The sequence below is a fragment of the Tympanuchus pallidicinctus genome, unplaced genomic scaffold (genome assembly GCF_026119805.1).
Source record: "Tympanuchus pallidicinctus isolate F22 unplaced genomic scaffold, pur_lepc_1.0 scaffold1, whole genome shotgun sequence".
NCBI classification, from domain to species: Eukaryota; Metazoa; Chordata; class Aves; order Galliformes; family Phasianidae; genus Tympanuchus; species Tympanuchus pallidicinctus.
Genome location: NW_026294618.1, coordinates 52,283,341 through 52,304,155, shown reverse-complemented (window position 1 = coordinate 52,304,155; position 20,815 = coordinate 52,283,341). Strand labels below are relative to the sequence as shown.

At 40.2% G+C, this 20,815-nt stretch overlaps 1 protein-coding gene across 9 annotated transcripts in view; it reads right to left on the bottom strand.

Moving 5' to 3' along the window:
* The window catches only part of L3MBTL3 (L3MBTL histone methyl-lysine binding protein 3), a 76,405-nt gene that overhangs the window by 53,059 nt on the left and 2,531 nt on the right, over window positions 1-20,815 (bottom strand). For 5 of the 9 annotated variants that reach the window (XM_052671317.1, XM_052671355.1, XM_052671343.1 and 2 more), the window contains exon 2: window positions 12,130-12,241. In XM_052671317.1, the coding sequence (XP_052527277.1) occupies window positions 12,130-12,231 (102 nt within the window). In that variant the 5' untranslated portion in view covers window positions 12,232-12,241. The other 4 variants (XM_052671323.1, XM_052671307.1, XM_052671297.1 and 1 more) reach the window with 4 other exon arrangements.

Genomic DNA, 20,815 nt, shown 5'->3' with positions numbered 1-20,815 from the left:
TAAATAAGCATTGCTTCTGAAAAGCAAAACACAAACTCATTTTGTTATCTAAAATTATAGTTTACTAAAGTATTGATACGGATGCATCCACAGGTAGTTTGCTAAAATATCAGAAAGCAAAAATCAGCAACAGAAATTTGCAGGAAAATCACCTTAGCTGTATGTCTTTCATCAACAGCAGAACAATGCACTCTAGTCACTGAGTATTTGTGTCAAAGAAAAGGCATATCAAATACAAATGCTTTGCAGAGCACAAAAATTCCAGCATCCTGCAAAACACTGCACTTCTCTGCTATAAAGTGCCCATAAACAAACATCTCAAGGCAGTTTATGAACTGTTTAATTACACACTGAATGTGATATTACTGTCAGCCAGAAGCAAGGCTCAACAATATCCCACATGCTGTGCTTACACAGCATCACTGTGAGTTATACCATCCTGCCGCCAGCAGAAAAGCGTCTTCCAAATGCCGTAATAATTACTGTGCTACCAGACGAAAATAAACCTCCCGCTTCCCAGCCACTACTTGGTTTCCAGGCCCAGCTGGGTGTATGGGTTGAACTAAAGGCAGTATTTTGTCTGTGACAGTCTACTTTAAATAGCAAAGGGGGTGTAACTATCTGAGCTCTATCAAATGTCTCTAGAAGTGAGGTGCTGTGATCAAAGAAGATCAACAGAAAAAAACAGGTCCAGGAGAGTCTTTCTAAGCTCCCCTGTACCCACCTGCTGGAATGCCTTTTTAAAGCAGAAGCGCTACGCATATTTCTGCATCACTAACTAGGCAATTTTACATTGAGTAAATAAGGAGAAAAACTGCCCAGCATTGTGCCTCAGGAAAGTCCTGGCACTGTGCCCCTCTGCGCCTCAGGAGAGTACGGGATGAAGCATGTCCACTTATACTGGGCCCTGCTGTGGTCTGCAAGTGGTTCTGAATGAAAGCCAAGTTTTTTGCTTAAAATCAGCTATGTTTGCAACAGAAATGCAATTGTGGACAAGCTGCCAACAAATCCATCTGGACTGAAAGACCACAAGTTCAGCTTTGAAAGGACACTAAATACCCTAACACCACACGCTCACACTCAAGTTTGCGGACAGAAATTTACGCTGTTCCAACGAAAAGAAACAGTTACCACTTGGAAGAGGATCCCTGTGTCTCACAGCTGACTTCAGCACCCCATCTGGTCCCTACTTCGGCTGAGCTGATTTTTGCTATTTGCGCTTTGTCTGCTGCCTCAGAAAATGGTGGATACTAGAGGCAAAACCTTATTGTTTCTACAAGGCACATTGCAGCAGCAGCTGGCTCAGCAGGAAGACACAGGTACAGACCTGAATGCTGTGCTTCACTCCAGTGGCTGACTGGCCATAACAAACATAGACGCGCTTAAGGTGTTTCTGAAGAGTTCAGTTGATATCCAAAGCTTTTCTGTATGGCCTGATCTGTGTTAAGCCCATATACACCACTGGTGCCACTCTGACACTAGCCTGCCCTTCGGACTTCAGGGGGCTGACTGATATGCATCAAATACCTAAAAACAGATGACTGCAGAGAGGCAGCTCCTGGATAGTCTTTTATTTGAGGATGCTCACCGCAGAAATAGCATAGCATATTAAACCGGGCTTAGGCTTTAGGGCTAAAGCTGAGCATGACCACTGTTCCCTGTCTCAGTGGGCAGGACAGCGTGACACTGGTTGTAGGCCACCAGACAGGTCTGACTCCTACAGTCCTGCTTTTCTCACAGCCTTGTCTCTATGGATGTCTAGGGCCTCCTGCTTAACCCTCACAAGTGTTCAGTCATGAACTTGCAGCAGACAGAACTGCTTTAGCTCTCTGTTTCCCAAACTAAAACCTCTGCACAGTGATCTCTCAACAGCTGACCAGAAATATGCCTCAGATCTAGCAAGTCATGCTCTGGTTTTAGTCAAGGAAGAACAGCAGTGGAAAACTTATGACACAAGTTAATTACTGAAAAACAGTATAGATAGCTGTGCAGAATAACATATTGCACGAAGCCCTCACAGAGCAAGAGCTGCCTGTGTCTATTGTTGAAGGATGACAGAAAGGGATTTATATTAACGGTGATGGTATCTGTGTTCATTCAAAAAAAATTAAGATATATATATATTAAAAAAAAAATAGGAAAAAAAGAAATAGGAAAAAAGAAAAAAAAATAAGAACAAAGGAAAAGAAAAAAGGAAAAGATTCTTTTACAACATTTTCTCTATTTTGGTGATCCAAGCTGAAATAATACCAAGAGCACCCTTCCTACAATCTTCATTAGTCTCTCCTGTTGTCTTGACAGTATAAAGGTCCAAGCAGGAGACACAGAGCCAACCTTTAGGGAACTACCAACAGCATTATGAGAAAAATGTGTTTCTTAGTCACAAAATTCCTCAAGTAAATATATAAATTTGCATTGGATTAAGGCATTTTCCTGAAATCTGTCCAGTAAAGCAAACATGGATGGAAAACATTAAAGTAAAACAGATGGAAACAAAGTCAGACAATTAACAAGTACTTTTAAAATAATCTCATAAAGTAGCTTAATTTTAATCACTTCAGTTTTTAAAAGAATAAGTTAGAAATGTTGCTGGGTATGAATTTAATTCACTTTTGCCAAATGCCTATTTGCAAACATTAAGTAAGTTCTGAACAAGAAAATCAATCCCCATTTTCCAGTGAAAACAACAGTCTTAAAAGAAGGAAAAGAGGAAGAAATCTCAAAAGTTTTGCTGAGCAAACCTACAGTAAAATAAATACAAATAAATGTAACAATTAAGTAGAAAGTTTCACTTTCAGAGCTTCCTACAGATGAGCCACAAAGGCAAAAATGCACTTTTTATACTCTTACTGAAGTTCTTTTCATTTAACATGTATTGTAAACTGTGTTGGCAGAATGAGTACAATTGTTATTGATTAAGTATACAACACAGAACTTACTTAACTGCCCTGTTTAGTAGTTTCCTGCTAAAGGATCAAAAGCAAATTAAACAGTAACTTCCATCCAAGCATTACTACAGATTCCTTCCACTTGATGCTGAGATACATTTTCAGATCCTCAGGAAATGATTTCCTGATATACTAGCATTTCAGCTTACTGGAGTGCCAATTCAACCCCCAGGATTGTTTTAATTTTCATTCAACAAAACAATACATTCAGGAAAATCAAGGTTTAAACATACAATGATCAAACACTATAAACACTTTCTGAACCATTTCTGACTATTTGTATGTTAGCATTTTCTACAGGATTCACAACTGCTAAATATAAACAATTTTTTAAAAAAATTAAAAATGCGTTAAAATGTCCACAGAATTAGGATATAATATCATGAGTTACTGTAACAAGACCTTTGTTTCCTGCAGGCAACTGTACCAGACAAAGTATTTCATGGATTCTTCAGCTGCAAAGCAGAAGTGTATGCACTTTTTGCAAACTCTAGTGAAATCCCATTTCTTAAATATACTTTCTAAAAAACAGTTTTCTGAGAGCTCTTACTTGAAAAACCTTCCTCTAACTTCCCATTTAAATTTATTCAGTCAGTTTATTCTCATTTGTTCTTAACCCAACATTACTCTGTTCTTTCTTTTTCCCAGCACTTACTCTCTAGGTATACCTCTGATTTGAGGGATTCTGCACCTCTAAATTTCATCTTACTATGCTAAACACAAGCTGCTTCTGTTCCCCTTGTGAAAATGGTACTCCAGCCCCTTGATCTGCCTTTCGCACCATGCGTTGTGCTCAACTGCAGAAATTCACTTTTTCAGTGAAAATGGACCAGAATCTAACTATGCATAACATCACAAGCAGACTGCCTCTAGCCCTCCTCCGTGGCTTCAGCACTTTCTTATTTCTAATAAGGGTTCTCTGTTTTGTCATGAAGGTTGGGAGGCACTCGTTTTATTTAGTTTTATTCAGGGGGAATTATATGTTAAAAGGGCTTTTAGTTATCTTGTTCCTCATCTGGTAAAAATGCTAAGTATATCCATCAATCAATGTGAAATACAAATAAATTTGCAAAAAATGAGGACAGTCTATCACACGACAAATCAGTTCTTAGAGAAGCAAACCTACGGGGAAAAAACCATACACAATTCAGTTTTTAAATTAGTTCCTTGCTGCTGTATGTATCTAACCCAGAGCAACAAATATCAGACTATTTCAACCAAGTGTTATTTCTGCCCTTTCAGGAGTGCACAAGACCTCATAGAGATCAAATCAGAATAAAGCCTACTATTGCTTTCTACAGGGTAAAAATGATATTTAGGAGAGCAGGCAGAAATAAAAGGGATGAAAAAGGAAGAGTGGGTCAAGTGCAGAAGACAAATTAAAAAAATGCAACTAATGAACAACTTCAAAATTACAAAACATGGCCAACAGTACCATCTACTGGGCAAGATTAGGACAAAGAGCTCATAGAAATATATATAATTGTTACTGCACTCTGAGCATAACTTCAGGAATAAAACCTACCTTTATCACACAGCAGTGTGACAGTAGACTGGCTCAGATGAAACCCTCAAAATTTGTATTATCCAAAACAAATTGAGTATATGTTCATCAGGGCTACAAAGTAACTGAACTTAAGTGAAAGAATTAAAAAGCTGTCTGTGGAGAGGGCACTGGGACACATTGGACTCCAGGCATACAATCCCAGTAACTATACTTGAATCTCTACGTAGCACTTATCGCTGTTCTTGATTTTAATCATAGACATCTCCAGTAGATTCAGCAGGACTGCTCATACAAACTGAGGCGTTCTGGCATCTTACAGCTCCACCTCTCTTCAGAGCAAAGGAATTGCCATAGACAATATATGTCCAACCACATCCCACTACATGCCAAATGATTTTTAAATATTATTTGAGTGATTAAGCAAGTGCCAGAACTTGTCTGCTCAACCTCTACCTTTTTCTTAGTGCATATGCTTGATAAAGCCTTCACATATGTGAGCACATACTATTTTCTTCCACAGAATCACTGCCTCAGCCACGAACTGGATAGTAATCAGAAAATGAGGCAGCTGATGGGTATTTTATAGTTTTTCTTCAATCACTGAGGTTACTCTCCATTGTTTGAAAGTAGAATTACTGCTTATTATTTCTAAAAATACGCAAACAAACTTGAAATAACAAGGTGCACATATCCCCAGAAGCTTTAGGTACTCTAACAATACCTGTTACAATGCAGTGGGCAATAACTTCTGAAACAAAGCCTCTGTTCACAGCCACACACCAAATGAAACAGGAATACCTCTTACTAGCTCTTCATTACTCTGAGAACCCTACTCAAACTCATTTCAAATCCCTTGGCAAGCACCAGCTTGCCTGGACACACCATTTAGATTCTTTCATATATAAAGAAGGATAGGGAAATCTGTACTGGCACCTGGCTATTCCCTTCACTTGAAGGTAAGGGCAAATGCAGTCTGGATGCTCCAGCTCTGTCAAGCATGGCAAAAACAGAACAAAAACAACAAACAAGCTAAGAAGGATCTCTTCATACTTAGTGTTCCCTAAATCATCACCATCATAGATAAAATTCCACATCACTATCAACCAGCAGATCCAGACCCCCTCCACCAAAATCACTGCTGGCACAAGTCAAGCACTTCAAACAATCCATAACTGATTTCAAAGTGCTTCAGTAACAGTGCAACAGGATAATCCAGAAGTAATAAAGAAGTAATTTCTATCCAAATGCCCTTACCCAGGCAGGCACAAGCAGGAAATAGTTGAAGGATTTACTTTTCGAATTACAACTCACCCTCAACGATAATAGGAACATCATCACTTCCCAACTGAAAGCCTAGGTACCATCAGCAAACATTTACCTCTAGTAAGAGAGATGGACATTTCTCAACCCTCAGTCTTGTCTGGAGTAAACTTCAGCTACTTGATTCTTAGACATCTTCAGTCTCTTTTAATTTTTCCCTCCAGACTACTCAAGAATTATCTTAACGCCTTAGGATTTCTCAGCGATTGCTCCCTCTGCACACTCAGTCTGCCTTATCTCCACTTGATGAGGAAATCGCAACTAAAGAGGCTTTCTTAAGGTAACAGATAAATCTGTGCCAGAGTCAGAAGTCAAGGCTCTGTTGGGTATTTTTATACTCCTGTCTGCCAACACGCTTATTGATCCAGAACTTGACCTGTAAAGCACTCCTGGCTCTGAATTATTTCAGTCAGAGTATTTCTAAGTACCAGATGCTAATATCTCTCAGGGGACCCAAACAAGTGACAAATAGATAATGAATGGCTACCTGCCAAATTTTGGTTTCTGCAAGTTGTTCAGCACCACATGGGAAGGCTGTGGTACCAGCAAACGCAGCACCAAACCTTCCCGTGTGGGACTCACCTGCACCATTCACCAACTATTCCTTATTCTTCTTGAAGTCCTTTGCCTGGATATTTACAAGACTCACAGCACCTACAGTAAATGATGCAGAAGAGAATTGCTATTTGCTAAATAACCATGCATGTTTCAATCCTATTTCTTCAGTGCAGTAGACTCTATACACAAAGATCCAAGAGAAACTTAACTCTGTCATTCCTTGATTTTGGAGTTTTAGCAATTTTAATAGGGAAATTTCCTTTCTGGTCCTTCTTTTTAAAGACAAAGGTAAAATTAGCTTTTTCACAAGGCACAGTGTTAGTAAAAAATCCATGGCAATGAGGCACAACATAGGCTAATTAATTACATTAGACTGCAACAGAAGAAAGCCATTTCCATGTGGCAAGAGACCACTAGATCTGCTTGGACTGACTTGTGGCCTAAGGAAGTCTATCATTACTTGCTTTCTCTTCCTTGAGCTATCTCTTCTCAGCTTCCCTGAGGGGGAACCAGCACCTCTCTCAGACAATATCTTCCTGGTGGGACAACTGGTACCCCACAGCTGATGTTTCCTGCAGAAACCTGCACCCTGTGGAAGAACTCACCACCTCGACTCAAAGTGTAGCCCATGACACTGCAGGAAAGCAGAGCTGGCTTTACACAAGGAAAGTGCTGCACTAGTATTTCTGCCATATAATCACACGAGAGAAGGGTAACTTGCTTTCAAAACGTTAATTATCTCAAGTGAGTGTGAGTGGATTTCAGAACAGGCAGGTGAAAAAGTGCAGGCTGCTGCTTTGGGCTGTCTGCACAGTCCAAAACACAGCACTCTGAGTCATGGCCACCCTCTTTACCTTGCAGCTCAAAATACCCAGCAGTGTTGCTTAGCTGACCAGAATTCTGCCATTCCTGCTCTGCTGTTATAGCCAGTTTTCTATGAGACTAGCTGCTCAGATCTATTTACAGGTTAATTTCTTCACCATCAAATTTATTATTGTCTTTTTTTCAGTTCAATCACAATTTGCAAGCTGGAATCAATGACCAAAATTCTTTCCATGCAGCTTGTAGCAGTTCACTTTCAAAACACAAGCACTGCAGAACAAACTCGTTACAAAGTACTTCATAAACTTCTGTCAGTACAGTAGGATGTAATTATAAATTATTACAGCTTTTCCAATTTAATGAGTACATTTAAATCTTGAAGTGATGGTGTTACTGCCTGCACTCGGCACTCAGACTTTAGGAAAAAAATGCATTTCACATTCACACCATGCAGAGTAACTGGTAAGCACTGACATTTTTCAGATGAGCATGTATTACTTAATCTGCCACATGAAGGAATTTTGTGATTTGTGAACTATTTTAAACACTACCGGAATTCAAGTTTTCTGGTTTATTTTTACGTCTTGAAAGAACTCCTAACATCTAATGCTAAAATTTTTGTTCTTGGTCCTCCGTGCATCATGTTATACAATCTTAATTCTCTTTTTCTTGAATAATTTGAAATTCTAGCATTTTCCACAAACACTCACTATTTATCTGTCACATGCTCAAAGTAACGTTCAAGAAATATTAACTATTTTAAGACTGTTTTTACTAGGAAGTTTTAAGGAAGTTTGTCATGAGAACGTGTTTGTATAGATTCCTCCAATTACAGCTGACAAAAATCTAACAACTAACACTGCAGAAAATAACAGGAAGAAAACATTTCTAGCATTTTATGAATTTTAAAAGAGGTAAGAGGCCATGGACTAGTTGAGAATAGAGGCTTGGTGTCTGATGCAGCTCTCTTATGTTCATTAAGCTGGGAACTGACTGCCCCCTGGTGCAGCATTTCTCCATGAAGTTCAGTTAGCATGAAACTGGCCACAGGATTTTGTAATAAAAAGAAAAAAATAAATTATTACCTATATCTGGTTGTTCTTCATTAGAAAAGTTAAATACGAACAAAGTTTAGAAAATATTGAGAAAAATGATTTGTAAATGTTTTAAGCACTGGCATTATTGGAACGGTTTTTACCTCGTTTCATTCACAGAAGAACTTGTATTCACAAAACTGAAGTGGTTCTATAAAAGAAGGTTGTTCTTACTACAGCTACATCAGCTACACTTGCCTGATAATTTCAATTGATGAGGTTGGGTGTTAATATGACACGCAAAGAAAGAGTTCTCTTAGAATATCTGTACGGAAAAGTAAGTATGAAACTTCCTCGAGCAAGCAATTACGACAGGTAAATGCCCTGTGACTAAAAACGAGTTCAAGTAGCTCTATATTAAAAAGCAGCATTTCAAAAATTGATGTAAGTTTAACCTACAACATTTTTTTCCAATATTTTATAAAGAGAAAAATATACTAGATGTAAGCAACATATAATTCACTGTACAGTTCAGCTATTGCATATTATTTATTACATAAAAAAAACCAAGAACTCCAATCTCTTACCAATATAGAAAGACACAATATTTGGATTTGTACACACTGCCACTATATGTTCTCACTGAATTTTTCAATTGTATTTGAGTCTAAATAAATGGCAATCATTTGATATCTTTAATGGAATGAGGTTACTGTAATTTCTGGAAGACACATGCAAGTTTACAAGAAGCAACTGCTACACAAGGCCACTTTCTTGAGGTCCAGAACACAGTACTAAAATAGTCTTTTATCAGTTGAGGAAAAACAATTGAAACAACGCTATTCTGTGAATTCCACAAAGAGCATAACGTATTTTTGTATGATCACATTTACAGCTTCATGGGATTAGTCACTCTTTTAACCGTCATTATTTGAAGCAATCCCGAAAGATGAGTTGTTACAGTTGTCTCAGAAGATTAAAATCCTGACTTTTCTAACACCCCTAGCTTTTCTTATCTACATAAATGTCTAGCCTTTCGCTGAGTCTTGATGTTCTCTGGTCCACTTAATTCCTCAGGGTAATTCTGCCTTGTTAGAAAATATTTTTCCTTCACTCACTTTTAGAATGGTTCCACTTCGATTTCTTTGAGTATCCCCTTCATCTTATGTTATTAAAAAAAATAGCTACCTGCCCTGTTCTCTCTGAAGAATAATCTTTCATTATTCTGTGTACATTACCACCTCACTTCTCACAGTGTTTTTTTCAATTCCTGGACAAAAGAAAGAGCTTCTATCCAAAAATCAATTATTGGTTTGTGTCTAAAAATCAGTTGGCCGTAAGAAAAACCTTAAAATGAAGCCCAGACTTTCCTTCAGAATGTAGTATCTTGCATAATTTCAAGAAATCATGCTCAAGTACATCTCCCAGCTTTCTTGTTTGCTTCATATGAAAACTTTCCTATTCCTCTACTAATTAATGAGCCAACTTGTGCTTGTTTTGTTTCTTTTAACACAGGGAAAAAAGAACAAAGCAAGTACTGGTGAATAGTAAGATATAATTGTATTTTCTTGACTTTTACCTTTTTGTGTTCCTTCCTCAAACATTTCAGTATTATGTTTACCTTTCACACAACTTTGCTTATTAAAAAGTAAGGAATTTTAAAATTCTGACATTATTTAAAAAATACAGAACTTGTCAGGGATGTGGAGGCTGATGCCAGCATTCAAAGCAGTGACCATGAGACAGTGAAGTCTGAAGGGACCAAAATGAACCCTGAAATAACAGCACTGAATTTCAGGAGAGCAGATATTGGCTGGCTCAGAGATTTACTTGGCTGGATCATATAGGAGACAGTTAGTTCTAAAGGGTAAACTGGCTCAGGAGACTTAGATATCTCCTGGGTCAACCTTTTCACACCACAAGATGCATACCAATGCACAAGATGTTAGGCAAACGTGGATGAAGGCCAGAAGGAAAGAACTGAGAACTTCTGACTTAGTTTAAATGCAAAGGGAGGAAATATGTAGAAGGTAACACTGAAGAGAAATAGAGAAGATATACAGAGACACTGCCCAAGCATACAATGATGGCATTTGGAAACTGAAAGCTCAGGTGGAGAACAAACTAGCACAGACAACAAGAAAAGTATGTATGTGTATAGGCAGCAAAAGCAAATCATCAAATTGGAGAGAGGGGTTGATACACTGGAGTGCTGGGCTGCTGTTCAGAAAAGCTCTACATGCTGAAAGAATGGACTAACAAGAACTCATGAAGTACTACAGAAGTGAATGAAAGGCCTGCACCTGAGGTGCAGCACAAAAGCCCAAGGTAGGCTGTGTGAAAGCAGTTTTGCAGAAAAAGGCCTGTGGGTCCCTCAGGCAAGCTGAACACAAGACAGCTACGCATTGTGGCAGCAATGAAAGCCAGAAGCATCCAGGCCTGTTTCAGCAAGAAGGTAGCCTACAGGTCAAAGCATCTGGTTATTCACTTCTACACAGCTCTGGTGAGAGCAGAGAGCAGTCTGCCACGTCCAGTGTAGGAAAAACATCAACATGTTTAAGGAACGTTTAGATGTTGTGTTGAGGGACATGGTTTAGTGAAAACTATTGGTGATAGGTGGATGGTTGGGCTGGATGATCTTGTAGGTCTTTTCCATTTCTGATTTCTCTGATTCTATGATATGGGAGCAAATCCCATAGATGCTGCAACAGGTGACAGGTAAGGAGAAGCTGAAAGAACCTGCAATTAAGTATCACTAAAAGGAAACAAACAAACAAACAAACAAACACCACAAGGACAGTGAAATACTTGGACAAGTAGCCCAGAGATGGTGGAATCTCCAACCTTGACAATAGTCAAATCTGCCCTGGAAAAGGCCTGGAATAGCCTAATCTTGGTCAGAGTGAGAGGTCAAGATGAGGTAGTCCTCAGGTCTTTTCCAAAGAAAATTAATCTGTGATTCTCGTCTACAATTCTGTGTTTTAAAAACAAATAAAAACATTGAAAAAAAACAATAACGCCTGCAACATAAGTATCCTGAATTTCACACATTTTTAGCCTTTCAAACACAAGAAATTGTATTAGGCATCAAGGAATGTAAAGTGCCTTTAAAAACACACTTTAAAAACAATTTGTGAAACTAAAAATTAGTGAGGTTCAAAAAACAGACTTCTAGAAAACATCATCAATGTTTGTCCAAATGGAATCACAGGAAAATATCCACTATAATCAACACAAAAAAAAAGTGCAAGAAGCCTCTAACACCAAAGCTGCACTTTTAGCTAATGCTGACAGGGAAACCTGAAGACGTAGTAAAATGTACCTCTACCCCCAAAAAAAAAACCAAAATAATGCAATAAAAATTAAAACAAAAACAAAAAAAAACCCTGCTATAATTTACTTGGGTAAATACATGCAGTGTGAAAAATTTAATTAAAAGTACTATTCCAATGCCATTCAAATCGCTAAACTATACCAGTCTCAGAAGCACTCACTTTATCCATTTTGCTAAGCATCCACATGACAAAACACAGAAAAAATAAAATATTTTTAGAAATAAAAAGAACTAAGAATATGAGACTGTGAAAATCAGTGACAGTACAGGCATTCTTAGTTAGACAGCACTGTAATACCCTAAATGGACTGAATATTCACACTTAGATTTTAAATTTCTTGCATTTTGTACATTTGATTACTTCTGTCTGTATAGTGAGGCAGTGTTAATTTATGCCTTCCTACAGGGATAACTGTTGTCTTTGCCAGCACCAGAAACTGAATCAAGAGACTCCGGAGCTAAAAGCTAACAGGCTACAGTCTCTTAACTCAGAGCTGCAGATTCATGTTTTATTCATAGAAGCAGATACCTACACACCAGCTTGTGAAATACATTCCTCTGGCATATAAAATTTGTATTTTGCTTATCAAAAATTGCAAATCTTACCTTCAGGTCACTTCCTGGCAATGTACCTATGCCATCCTTCCAGTCCATAACACTAAATACATCAAACTCCTGGCCATTTCCGCTGGAGGCAGATTCATTCATGATGCATGTACTGAGGAAAAAAAGGAAAAAGAAAAAAGATTTTAAACTGAAAACGTTACAAATGCTCATTTCACTGGATATTTCTTTAAACGAACTTCATAGATTAGTATTAAACTCTTCTTGGCATACTGACAACGTGGACAACTGATGACAATGCTGAAAATATAAGCTAATGTAAAAGCAACAAGGAAGGGAAAATCTTCTGAAAACATTAAAAAGTAATTAATCCCTCCTTTATACAGCAGGAGGCTAGTAATGAGGCTGAATTGGAAAGAAATGCAAAATCTCAAACTGCAAACAAATCGGCATAGGGAAAACATACATTAAGCATACCTAAGAAAAAACATTTATTCTGGGGAATAACACAGAAATATATTAAGAACTATTAAAAAGAGCTTATTAAGTTAAGAAGATATTAGAGTTTTCCTGAATATCTCATAACATGAAGTGAAAGCTTTACCCAAGTTCAAATTAAAATTGCAAAATGAATTTAAAACTATCTTTCATTTTCATTGTCTGACTCAGGAGACCCAGGTATTCCTTGCCTGTCTCCACAGAGTTTCACCACGTGTTTGACTCGTATTTGTGAAATTCATTTACATGTAGACATGCACAGGAAAGCATATTCCAGCTTCACAAGACCTTATTTTACCAGATCCCTCTGCTTCAGCACAATGAAAGCAGAGGAGAAAATACTTATCTTTAGAAATAGTGGATTTGGGCATACTTTCCTGTGGCAAAAGTTTATCTACACAAGCAACACCACCACGTCACTTGCCACCGGTGCCTGGCTTTGGCCCAGCACTTCTCTCTATCATGAAGTTGACATCAGTTGCACTGAACTGCAAATGGAGATAGTGGCCATTTGTGACTAGCACTAGCTTACTGCTTCTTTACTGACTGCTCCTTTCTGCTTTTTACCAATCCAGTGATCTTTAACTTTGTGGCCTGGCACCTCATTTAGTATTTGTTGGATGTGGAATCTGAATCATTGAATCCCTTTCTGAAGGGACTTCCGCATTGTGCCTAGCAATTGAAACAATTTATGGCAAAAATGAGTCATACCTTCAGTTTGTGAACTATTAGCAAAAGCTTATTTCTTTTCAAATTAACAATCCTTGAACTCTTTAACACCTTCTAAGCCTCATTTTCCATCTGCAGACTGACTACAAACTTTCCCTGTAAGTATTAGCATTTGAAATTCAAATAGGCAGGTAGGTTTCTTTGACCTTATTTTTCAAAATCTTAATATTTAACATAGATCCTACTCTCAAAATTTAGTTTCATCAAATATCCATTAATGCTCAGAAAATCTAGAACATCCATAAAGACTGAGGGTGACATCTGTTTGCTCGCAGACAACAGAAAAAGGTACAAACCAAGCACAAGTAAATGTAGATCTTTCAGAAGCTTTTGACTGAAAGTGTGAGGAGAAAAACATTTAGCTAATCAACTTTGTGGTGTAAAAAATATTTAAGCTTACTTTTTTTTTTTTTCATTAGAAAAATTGTATCGGTCAATGGAACATCACTACCACCAGCCACTACTTCAGCACTGTGTCAACAGTGTGACCTCCCTTGTGTTTCTCCTTGGTTTCCTCCTTGTTTTCAGAAGGACTGTACTTGAGTAATATCTCATTCACTGAGCACTTTCACTGCCATGACTACCATATGATATTAAGAGGACAAAGCTGAACCTCAGCAGTAAGCACTGCTCACAATGAAAGTGCCTACACTCCCCTTTGCTCCATGGGTCAGGTAGGTCTCAGCAATGGGTCAGCAACAATCTGTGCCTACAGAAGACTCTCTGACTAAAGACCACATATTCCACATGATGCATCTGAAGTAAGAACTAATGCATTTAATTTGTCTTTTCAATCCCTCAGTTTAGTTCTCCTTTGTGAGAAAATATTGAAAAACATATCATCAATGCACAAAAAAATTTAAAATATACCAATAAAATCAAACAAATCCAGTATGAACTATGAAATTCCCTGAATCCCCAGACCTTGTCTTTCAAAAACTCTCCCAGGCAAACTCACCAGCCTACCTCAGGGCAGCTCCCACAGTACAAACTGAACTTGATCTGAGCCCAGAGTACAATGTTTTGTAGATCCCAAGCCTACCATGAAGGCAGTCTTTAGCAAGGGAGCAGCTCATGTGCAGTAACACCAAACTCAACAGCAGCATGATGGCAGGAACACCGAAATTCTCACAAAAACACAAGACCCAGGCTGCTAAGAAATAGCTGAAAATTTGATCTATCTAGAAATCCATGAAATAGAACGCAAAATATACTTCTCCAAGCATGCTGGTATGACATGCTCCCCACAACTGGCCTGCATAGGCACAGACAAAGCTGTGCTCTGTATGAACTCAAGTTTCTAAGCCTTTTCAGTGGATGCTCTACTCAACTACTCTGTGGTTTGTTTATTGTGAAAAACACATTCCAAAGGTTCCTGCAGAAGGAATAATGAAAAGTGGGAAGAGGTCTGGATGGTAACGGGGAAGCACTTCCTTGTAGAGGCTGCTGACCTGCGGGCCACACTGCAGCACGTCCTGGCATCTCTGATAGTGCCACTGATATTACAGATGTGCTTCATAACAAAATCAGTTGGAAAAAAAAAGACCACGTCCAAGTGAAACCTTTTTAGCAGAAAGGTACATATTTCTCCCAAGAAAACAAACAATTTTTAAAATTAATGACACCTAACAAAGTACCCCAAGTAACAATCAGCAATAAAAATACCTCCATTGTTTGATAACATATTTGATATTGTTTTCCTTTTAAAATTAAGATTAGGGGCACAACCTGTACTTTCATATATTGATCCTCTTCAGCTTTCAGAAATGTTGGTGATGTGGATGAAAAGGTCACAGGGCAATGCAGATAGAAATTAATTTAACAAAGGGAATTACACTTAACAAAATATCTGTTTCCGGCTTCACTGAGCTTGCACAGATGAAAGACTGGTCTACATCTATCTAAAGCTGATAAGAAAGAGGGAGAAAAAGACCAATTAAATTATTACAGCGGTGAGGTACTAAAAAAGGATGAAATCCTTTAGAAAGAGAACTACAGAATGTCTTATCTATTCATTTTCATTTTTAAAGCTCCAATGTAGCTCTTTGAATTAGTATAATTTCTTCCGTAATAATTTCAGTTGCTATCATTTCTGATGCTACAACACTTCCAGAAAGTTTTTAAAATACTAGATGAATATAGGGCCAAGCAACTACAGGGCTGTGCCTGTGTCTGCCACCAAGTGCCATCTGACATGAAGGTAAGGCCATCATAATAAGAACTTGAAACAGTCATTTTCCAAAATCCACTACTAGGGATGCAACTGCATTTTAGTCTTAGCAGCTGTAAGCCACAAGATCTAGAGGAACGTGCAGTATTTTAATATTTCAATATTGACATTGCTCTAGACATACACACGTGAAAAAAAAAACACAAACGGCAAAAACGTTGAAATAAGCATGCGTGTAAAATAAGATCAAACACATCCTTTAGAAAAAAACTTAGATTTTACCAACTGGTTCAGCAACAAATGAGTACCTCACAGAACAGATACTTAATGAGAATAACAGCATTAAAAATCAGATAGATTCCCCTGATGAAAGATTCTCTATTCAAAAACTTAAAGCAAAGAAATAGGAGAGAATATGCCAATTAAACATACAAGTATTTTTTGAAATAATTACAGGTTATGTACTGAGTACGTCAGAGAGTAATAATAGAAGGATTTTTTTATTTCAGTCGGTACTTAAAAGAATTAACCGACACCTACCCAAATGTTGAAAGTCTAAGATGCTACCTGTGAAACACACAAGGAAGCACCACATGTGACTTCTACCACCGGGCTCAATTCAGAATAGGTCACTGGGCAGAAGAAAATCGATCTTTAAAAAGCAAAGCCAATAGTCAGCATTACCAGATTGGCATAACCTATTCCTTTGTATTTTTATTTTTACTTTTAAGGAATTCTGAAAGCACAGCGCCAGAACAGTTGAGAAGCTTTGCTCCAGGAGAGAAGAGGCTGATGCCAGCTTCCACCCCAGGCTAATGGCTCTGTCTTGGAGAGGTAAAATTAGACGCAAAGAGCCATAGGAGGTCTGACCAAAAAAATATATATATATATATAGTCACGGCTGTCAGGTCAAGTCTCTGGTGGCTGGAAAAAGGGAAACACCACTCCCATTTTTAAGAAAGGGAGAAAGGAAGACCAGGTGAACTACAGGCTGGTGAGCTTCACATCTGTGCCTGGGAAGGTCATGGAGCAGGTCTTCCTAGAAAAGATAATAAGACACATCATCTCCACTATGGAGATGATGCTAAACAGCCAGCATGGCTTCACCGAGGCCATATCATGTCTGATCAATATGATGGTCTTCTATGAATAAGTGAAGGCATCAGTGGACAAAGGAAGGGCAACTGATATCTCTGATACTTAAACTTGTGCAAGGACTTTGGCATGGTCCTATAACACACCCGTGTCTCTAAACTAGAATTATGGATTTGAAGGCTGAACTACTCAGTGGATAAAGAATTGGTTGGATGATCACAGCCAGACAGTTGTGGTCAATGGCTCTGTGGTGGAAGCTGGTCATGAGTACTGTCCCTTGGAGATCCATCAATGACATAGAGTGTGGGATGGAGTGCACCCTCAGCACGTTTGCTGATGATACCAAGCTGAGTGGTGCTGCTGCCAGAACAGAAGGGGGAGACACCATCCAGAGACACTTGAACAGGCTTGAAAAGCACACCCACATGAACCCAAAGAGGATGAACAAGGCCAAGTGCAAAGTGTTGCATTGGGGTTGAAGCAATCCTAAATATGAGGACAGACTGGGAGAAGGATGTATTGAGAGCAGCCCTGTGGACTGAGGGGTCCTGATGGACAAAAAGCTGGACATGAGCCAGCACTGTGCCACTGCAGCCCAGAAAGCTGATAGTATCCTGGGCTGCATCAAGAGGGGTTGGCAAGCAGGGCAAGCAGGTCCAGAGGAGGGCCACAGATGGCTGCAGCACTTCTTTTATGAAGAAAGGTTGAGTGAGTAGGGCTTGTTTAGCTTGGAGAAGACTGGGGAGACCTCATCGTGGCCTTCTAGTACTTGAAGGCAGCTTATAAGCATGAGAAGGACGAACATTTTTCAGTCTGTTAGTGATAGGACAAGGGGAAATGGCTTCAAAATAAAAGAGGGGAAGTTCAGGTTAAACACGAGGAAGAAATTCTTTACTCGTGGGTGGTGAGGTACCAGAACAGGCTGCCCAGAGAAGCTGTGGATACTCCATCCAACCTGGCCTTGAGCACCTCCCATGCGTAGCAACCCCGCCTCAATTCAGTATAGGTCACTGGGCAGCAGAGAAAGGATCTTTCAGCAGAGAAAGGCAAGGGAATTAAACTGGATGGTCTTTAAGGTTCATTCAAACCCAAGACATTCCATGATTCCATGATTATATGAAGCAGCAGGTGAGGAGGGTGAGGACAAGAGACAAAAAGAGACATCAAAGGAGGTGATACCCTTACAGCCCCTAGCAATGTCCCATATGCCTTAAAGGCATGCAGGGAGCTGAAAACACCAGTCCTGACAGACATGCAGAAACAAAGGCCCAAGTCTTTTTAGCCAGATACCACAGATGACTATTTTGGCCATCTCCAATGAGGAGACTTTTAGCAGAAAATGTGCAGGCTGGAGGGGTCGTACATAAGGGAAATGAAGCTGATCAGCAGGAGACAATGAGTATCAGAACAGCCTCCTCTTCGGAGATGATCAAAGCAGATAAAGACATCCATGCCCTACTGCCTAGAAGCCAGTGTGGTTGCAGCTCTGGTGCATTTGTCTTTATCTGCTTTATCACATCTGTGTGGGAAAACTACTAGGGCTGAATCATCATAACACTCAGGCCAAACCACCCCCCCATAGCAAATCTCCCCTTTTATTTTAGGCAAACTAGGGCTTAATCTAGCTTTAAAACAACAGTTATAGCAAAGGAAAGTTGCTCACAACTGAGAAACCAGAATTACTTCCTATTCACTGTAAACTAACCAGTGAGAGCCCATTTTTCTTCTCACGACTATCTGCTCAAGCAGGGCACACCACACACTTGTCTCCTCATCCTTCCACTTCTTGCACTTCTTGATTATGTACTTCAACAAAAACAACCCCAACAGGAACAGTGCAGGAAACAATGAAATATTTTGAGGGTACCCACTACATTTTAATATGCACTTCTAAAATATCTGCTTAATGTTTTAATTCTTTTAATGTTCTAATTCTTTTGATGTTGCCTTAAAATAAGTATCTGCAGATTACACATTTCCTTCAAAATCTCATTTTTCATCCTTGAAAAACGACTTTACCAGTTCTACTACTCTACTGTTCTGCGTGTTGAAGGACTGTCAGCGTCAATTCCACTACTTTGCCTGTTGCTCATAAAATTTATTACAAATAAGTTACTTTAAAAATGAGCTATATGTATATAGGAATTATATTCACAGAAGGACCTGAACTTAAAATCCTTGGCTCTCCTTAGCACTCATAAGAGGAATTGGACCAGATTCCCTGTCAATGTTGTCCCCTTGCTATTATTTCCTCTTGTTTTATCTCTTGCTACTTCTCTGTCTGCTGCACTCTCCAGGGACACAGTGTATGTTTGGCCTTGCTTCCTAGTAAATAGGCTTAAAATCTGTTTCCTCTCAGAAGGAACCTGGCCACAGGCATTACAAACTGCAGACCATGTTCTCTGTTAGGAGTGAGCCTGCACCAGCACTAAGAATGGATTTTGAATCTGAATCTGGTCTCTGCCAGCAGTTAACACAGGTACCAATGCAATGGATAACATTTGCAGTTACAGACAGCTTTTGGCTACTGTGTCATTTTCAAACATCCACAGAACACTGTAATATCCAATACTGATACTATTCAATCAACTAATAACATTCACTGACAACTTCCAACTTGTTTATAGAGAAGCTGTACCTGAGGAGCTCTGAGGAAGGATCTCCTCTACAACACCTCCATGACTTGTTTGTTTTCATTCCACTCTGTGCAGTCCTGAACAGGGGTTTAAGATGCTCAGATACTAAAACTGATATAAAACTCCCAATTTATTTACTCCCATTTGTTAATCTCTTCTATTTCCTTGAATTTGACACAGAATGACAGAAAACTCCCATCTCCTTCCATTTGCAGTGCAGACATCTCAGGAAGAACTGTTATGCACCAAATCTTCACACTGTGCATCACCCGATGTATGTCAAATTGTCACAAAGAGAAGTTAGCACCCACTGAGCCCCTCTGCACAGTCATGCCTGGCTCATGCCCTTTTCCTCCGTTCTGCCTGTTCTCAGCAGTCTCCATGGGGTCTGCAATCCTTAAACCATCAATTCACTGTTTTTTTCCAGCTCCCAACTGCTGGCCGCTGCATTTCTCCTTATCTCCAGTTCACAAAGCATTCCTATTTCCCATTGTGATGAGTAGCGCTACTACTGAAGCAGTAATAAGCTGTGGCTACATGCACACTATTGCTGTCTTCAGTAAATCCCATCCACGTAATCCGTGGTTCCTCACACCCACCGCTTACATTCCATAATCCTACCTGTCAGCGGTATTAAAATATGAAAGGTAACGGGAATAACCCACAAATGCCAACCCGAGTGATGCCCGACAACACTGAACCAGCCAGAGGGAAAGGGCTCACCGCGCCACCATTTTCTAGAAAAACAGAACTATTAAAAGCAACAGTGGAGAAAAACTCAAGAAATTAATAAGAACCATACACAGCAACAAACAAACCCGAAGTTCGCTACAGTTGCCCGGCTGACAACAAACGCCCTCCAATGAGAGCGCCGCGGCAGCCGCCGTCACTGGCGCGCTGCGTCCATTGGGACCGGCGGAGCGCAGCGGAGCTGCGGGGTCCCGCGGCAAGGGCCGCCCCGGTGGCGCGGCGGCAGCGCACCGGCAGCGCACCGTCCGCAGCTCTCCGCCCGCGCGGATGTTCACCGGAGCTGCTGGGAACGGGACAACTTCTGGGGTCAAGAACCGCTTTCCCGAAGGGGCTTTACGCTGCAGCAGGAAGGTTCTGCTCTGATTCTGAACACGAGCCGTTCCGAAAGCAGCGTGAAGTCGAGCGTTCCCTTCTCGAGTTGTATTTACACTTTCCACCTGATTGTTAGCGCTCGCTGCAGAGCGTTGACTCACGCGCAGAAACAAAAAAGCAAACACGCTCAGCCCAGCGCCTCTCAAAAACGAACGGAACAACAACGAGAAGGCGGCTCTCGCTCCGTGTCAGCTCACGGCTCGCACAGCCCGTCCCGCTGCCCGCAGGTCAACGCACGGCTCCGCGCGTCACGGCCTTCCCCGCCGCATCCCGCGGGGCCGCGTTTCCAGGAAGCGTTACTCAGCGCCTCCGAGCGCTGAGAAGAACGCGGCGGCCGACGGCGGTGCGCGGGGCCGGCCCGGGCCGCTCTGAGCCCCGCACCCCGCCGCGCTCGGCCTGGAGCCGCGCCTCGGAGCGGCCGCCGGAGCGGAGCGGAGCGGCGCGGGGCCCGCCGGGCGCGGCCGCCGGCTGCCAGCGG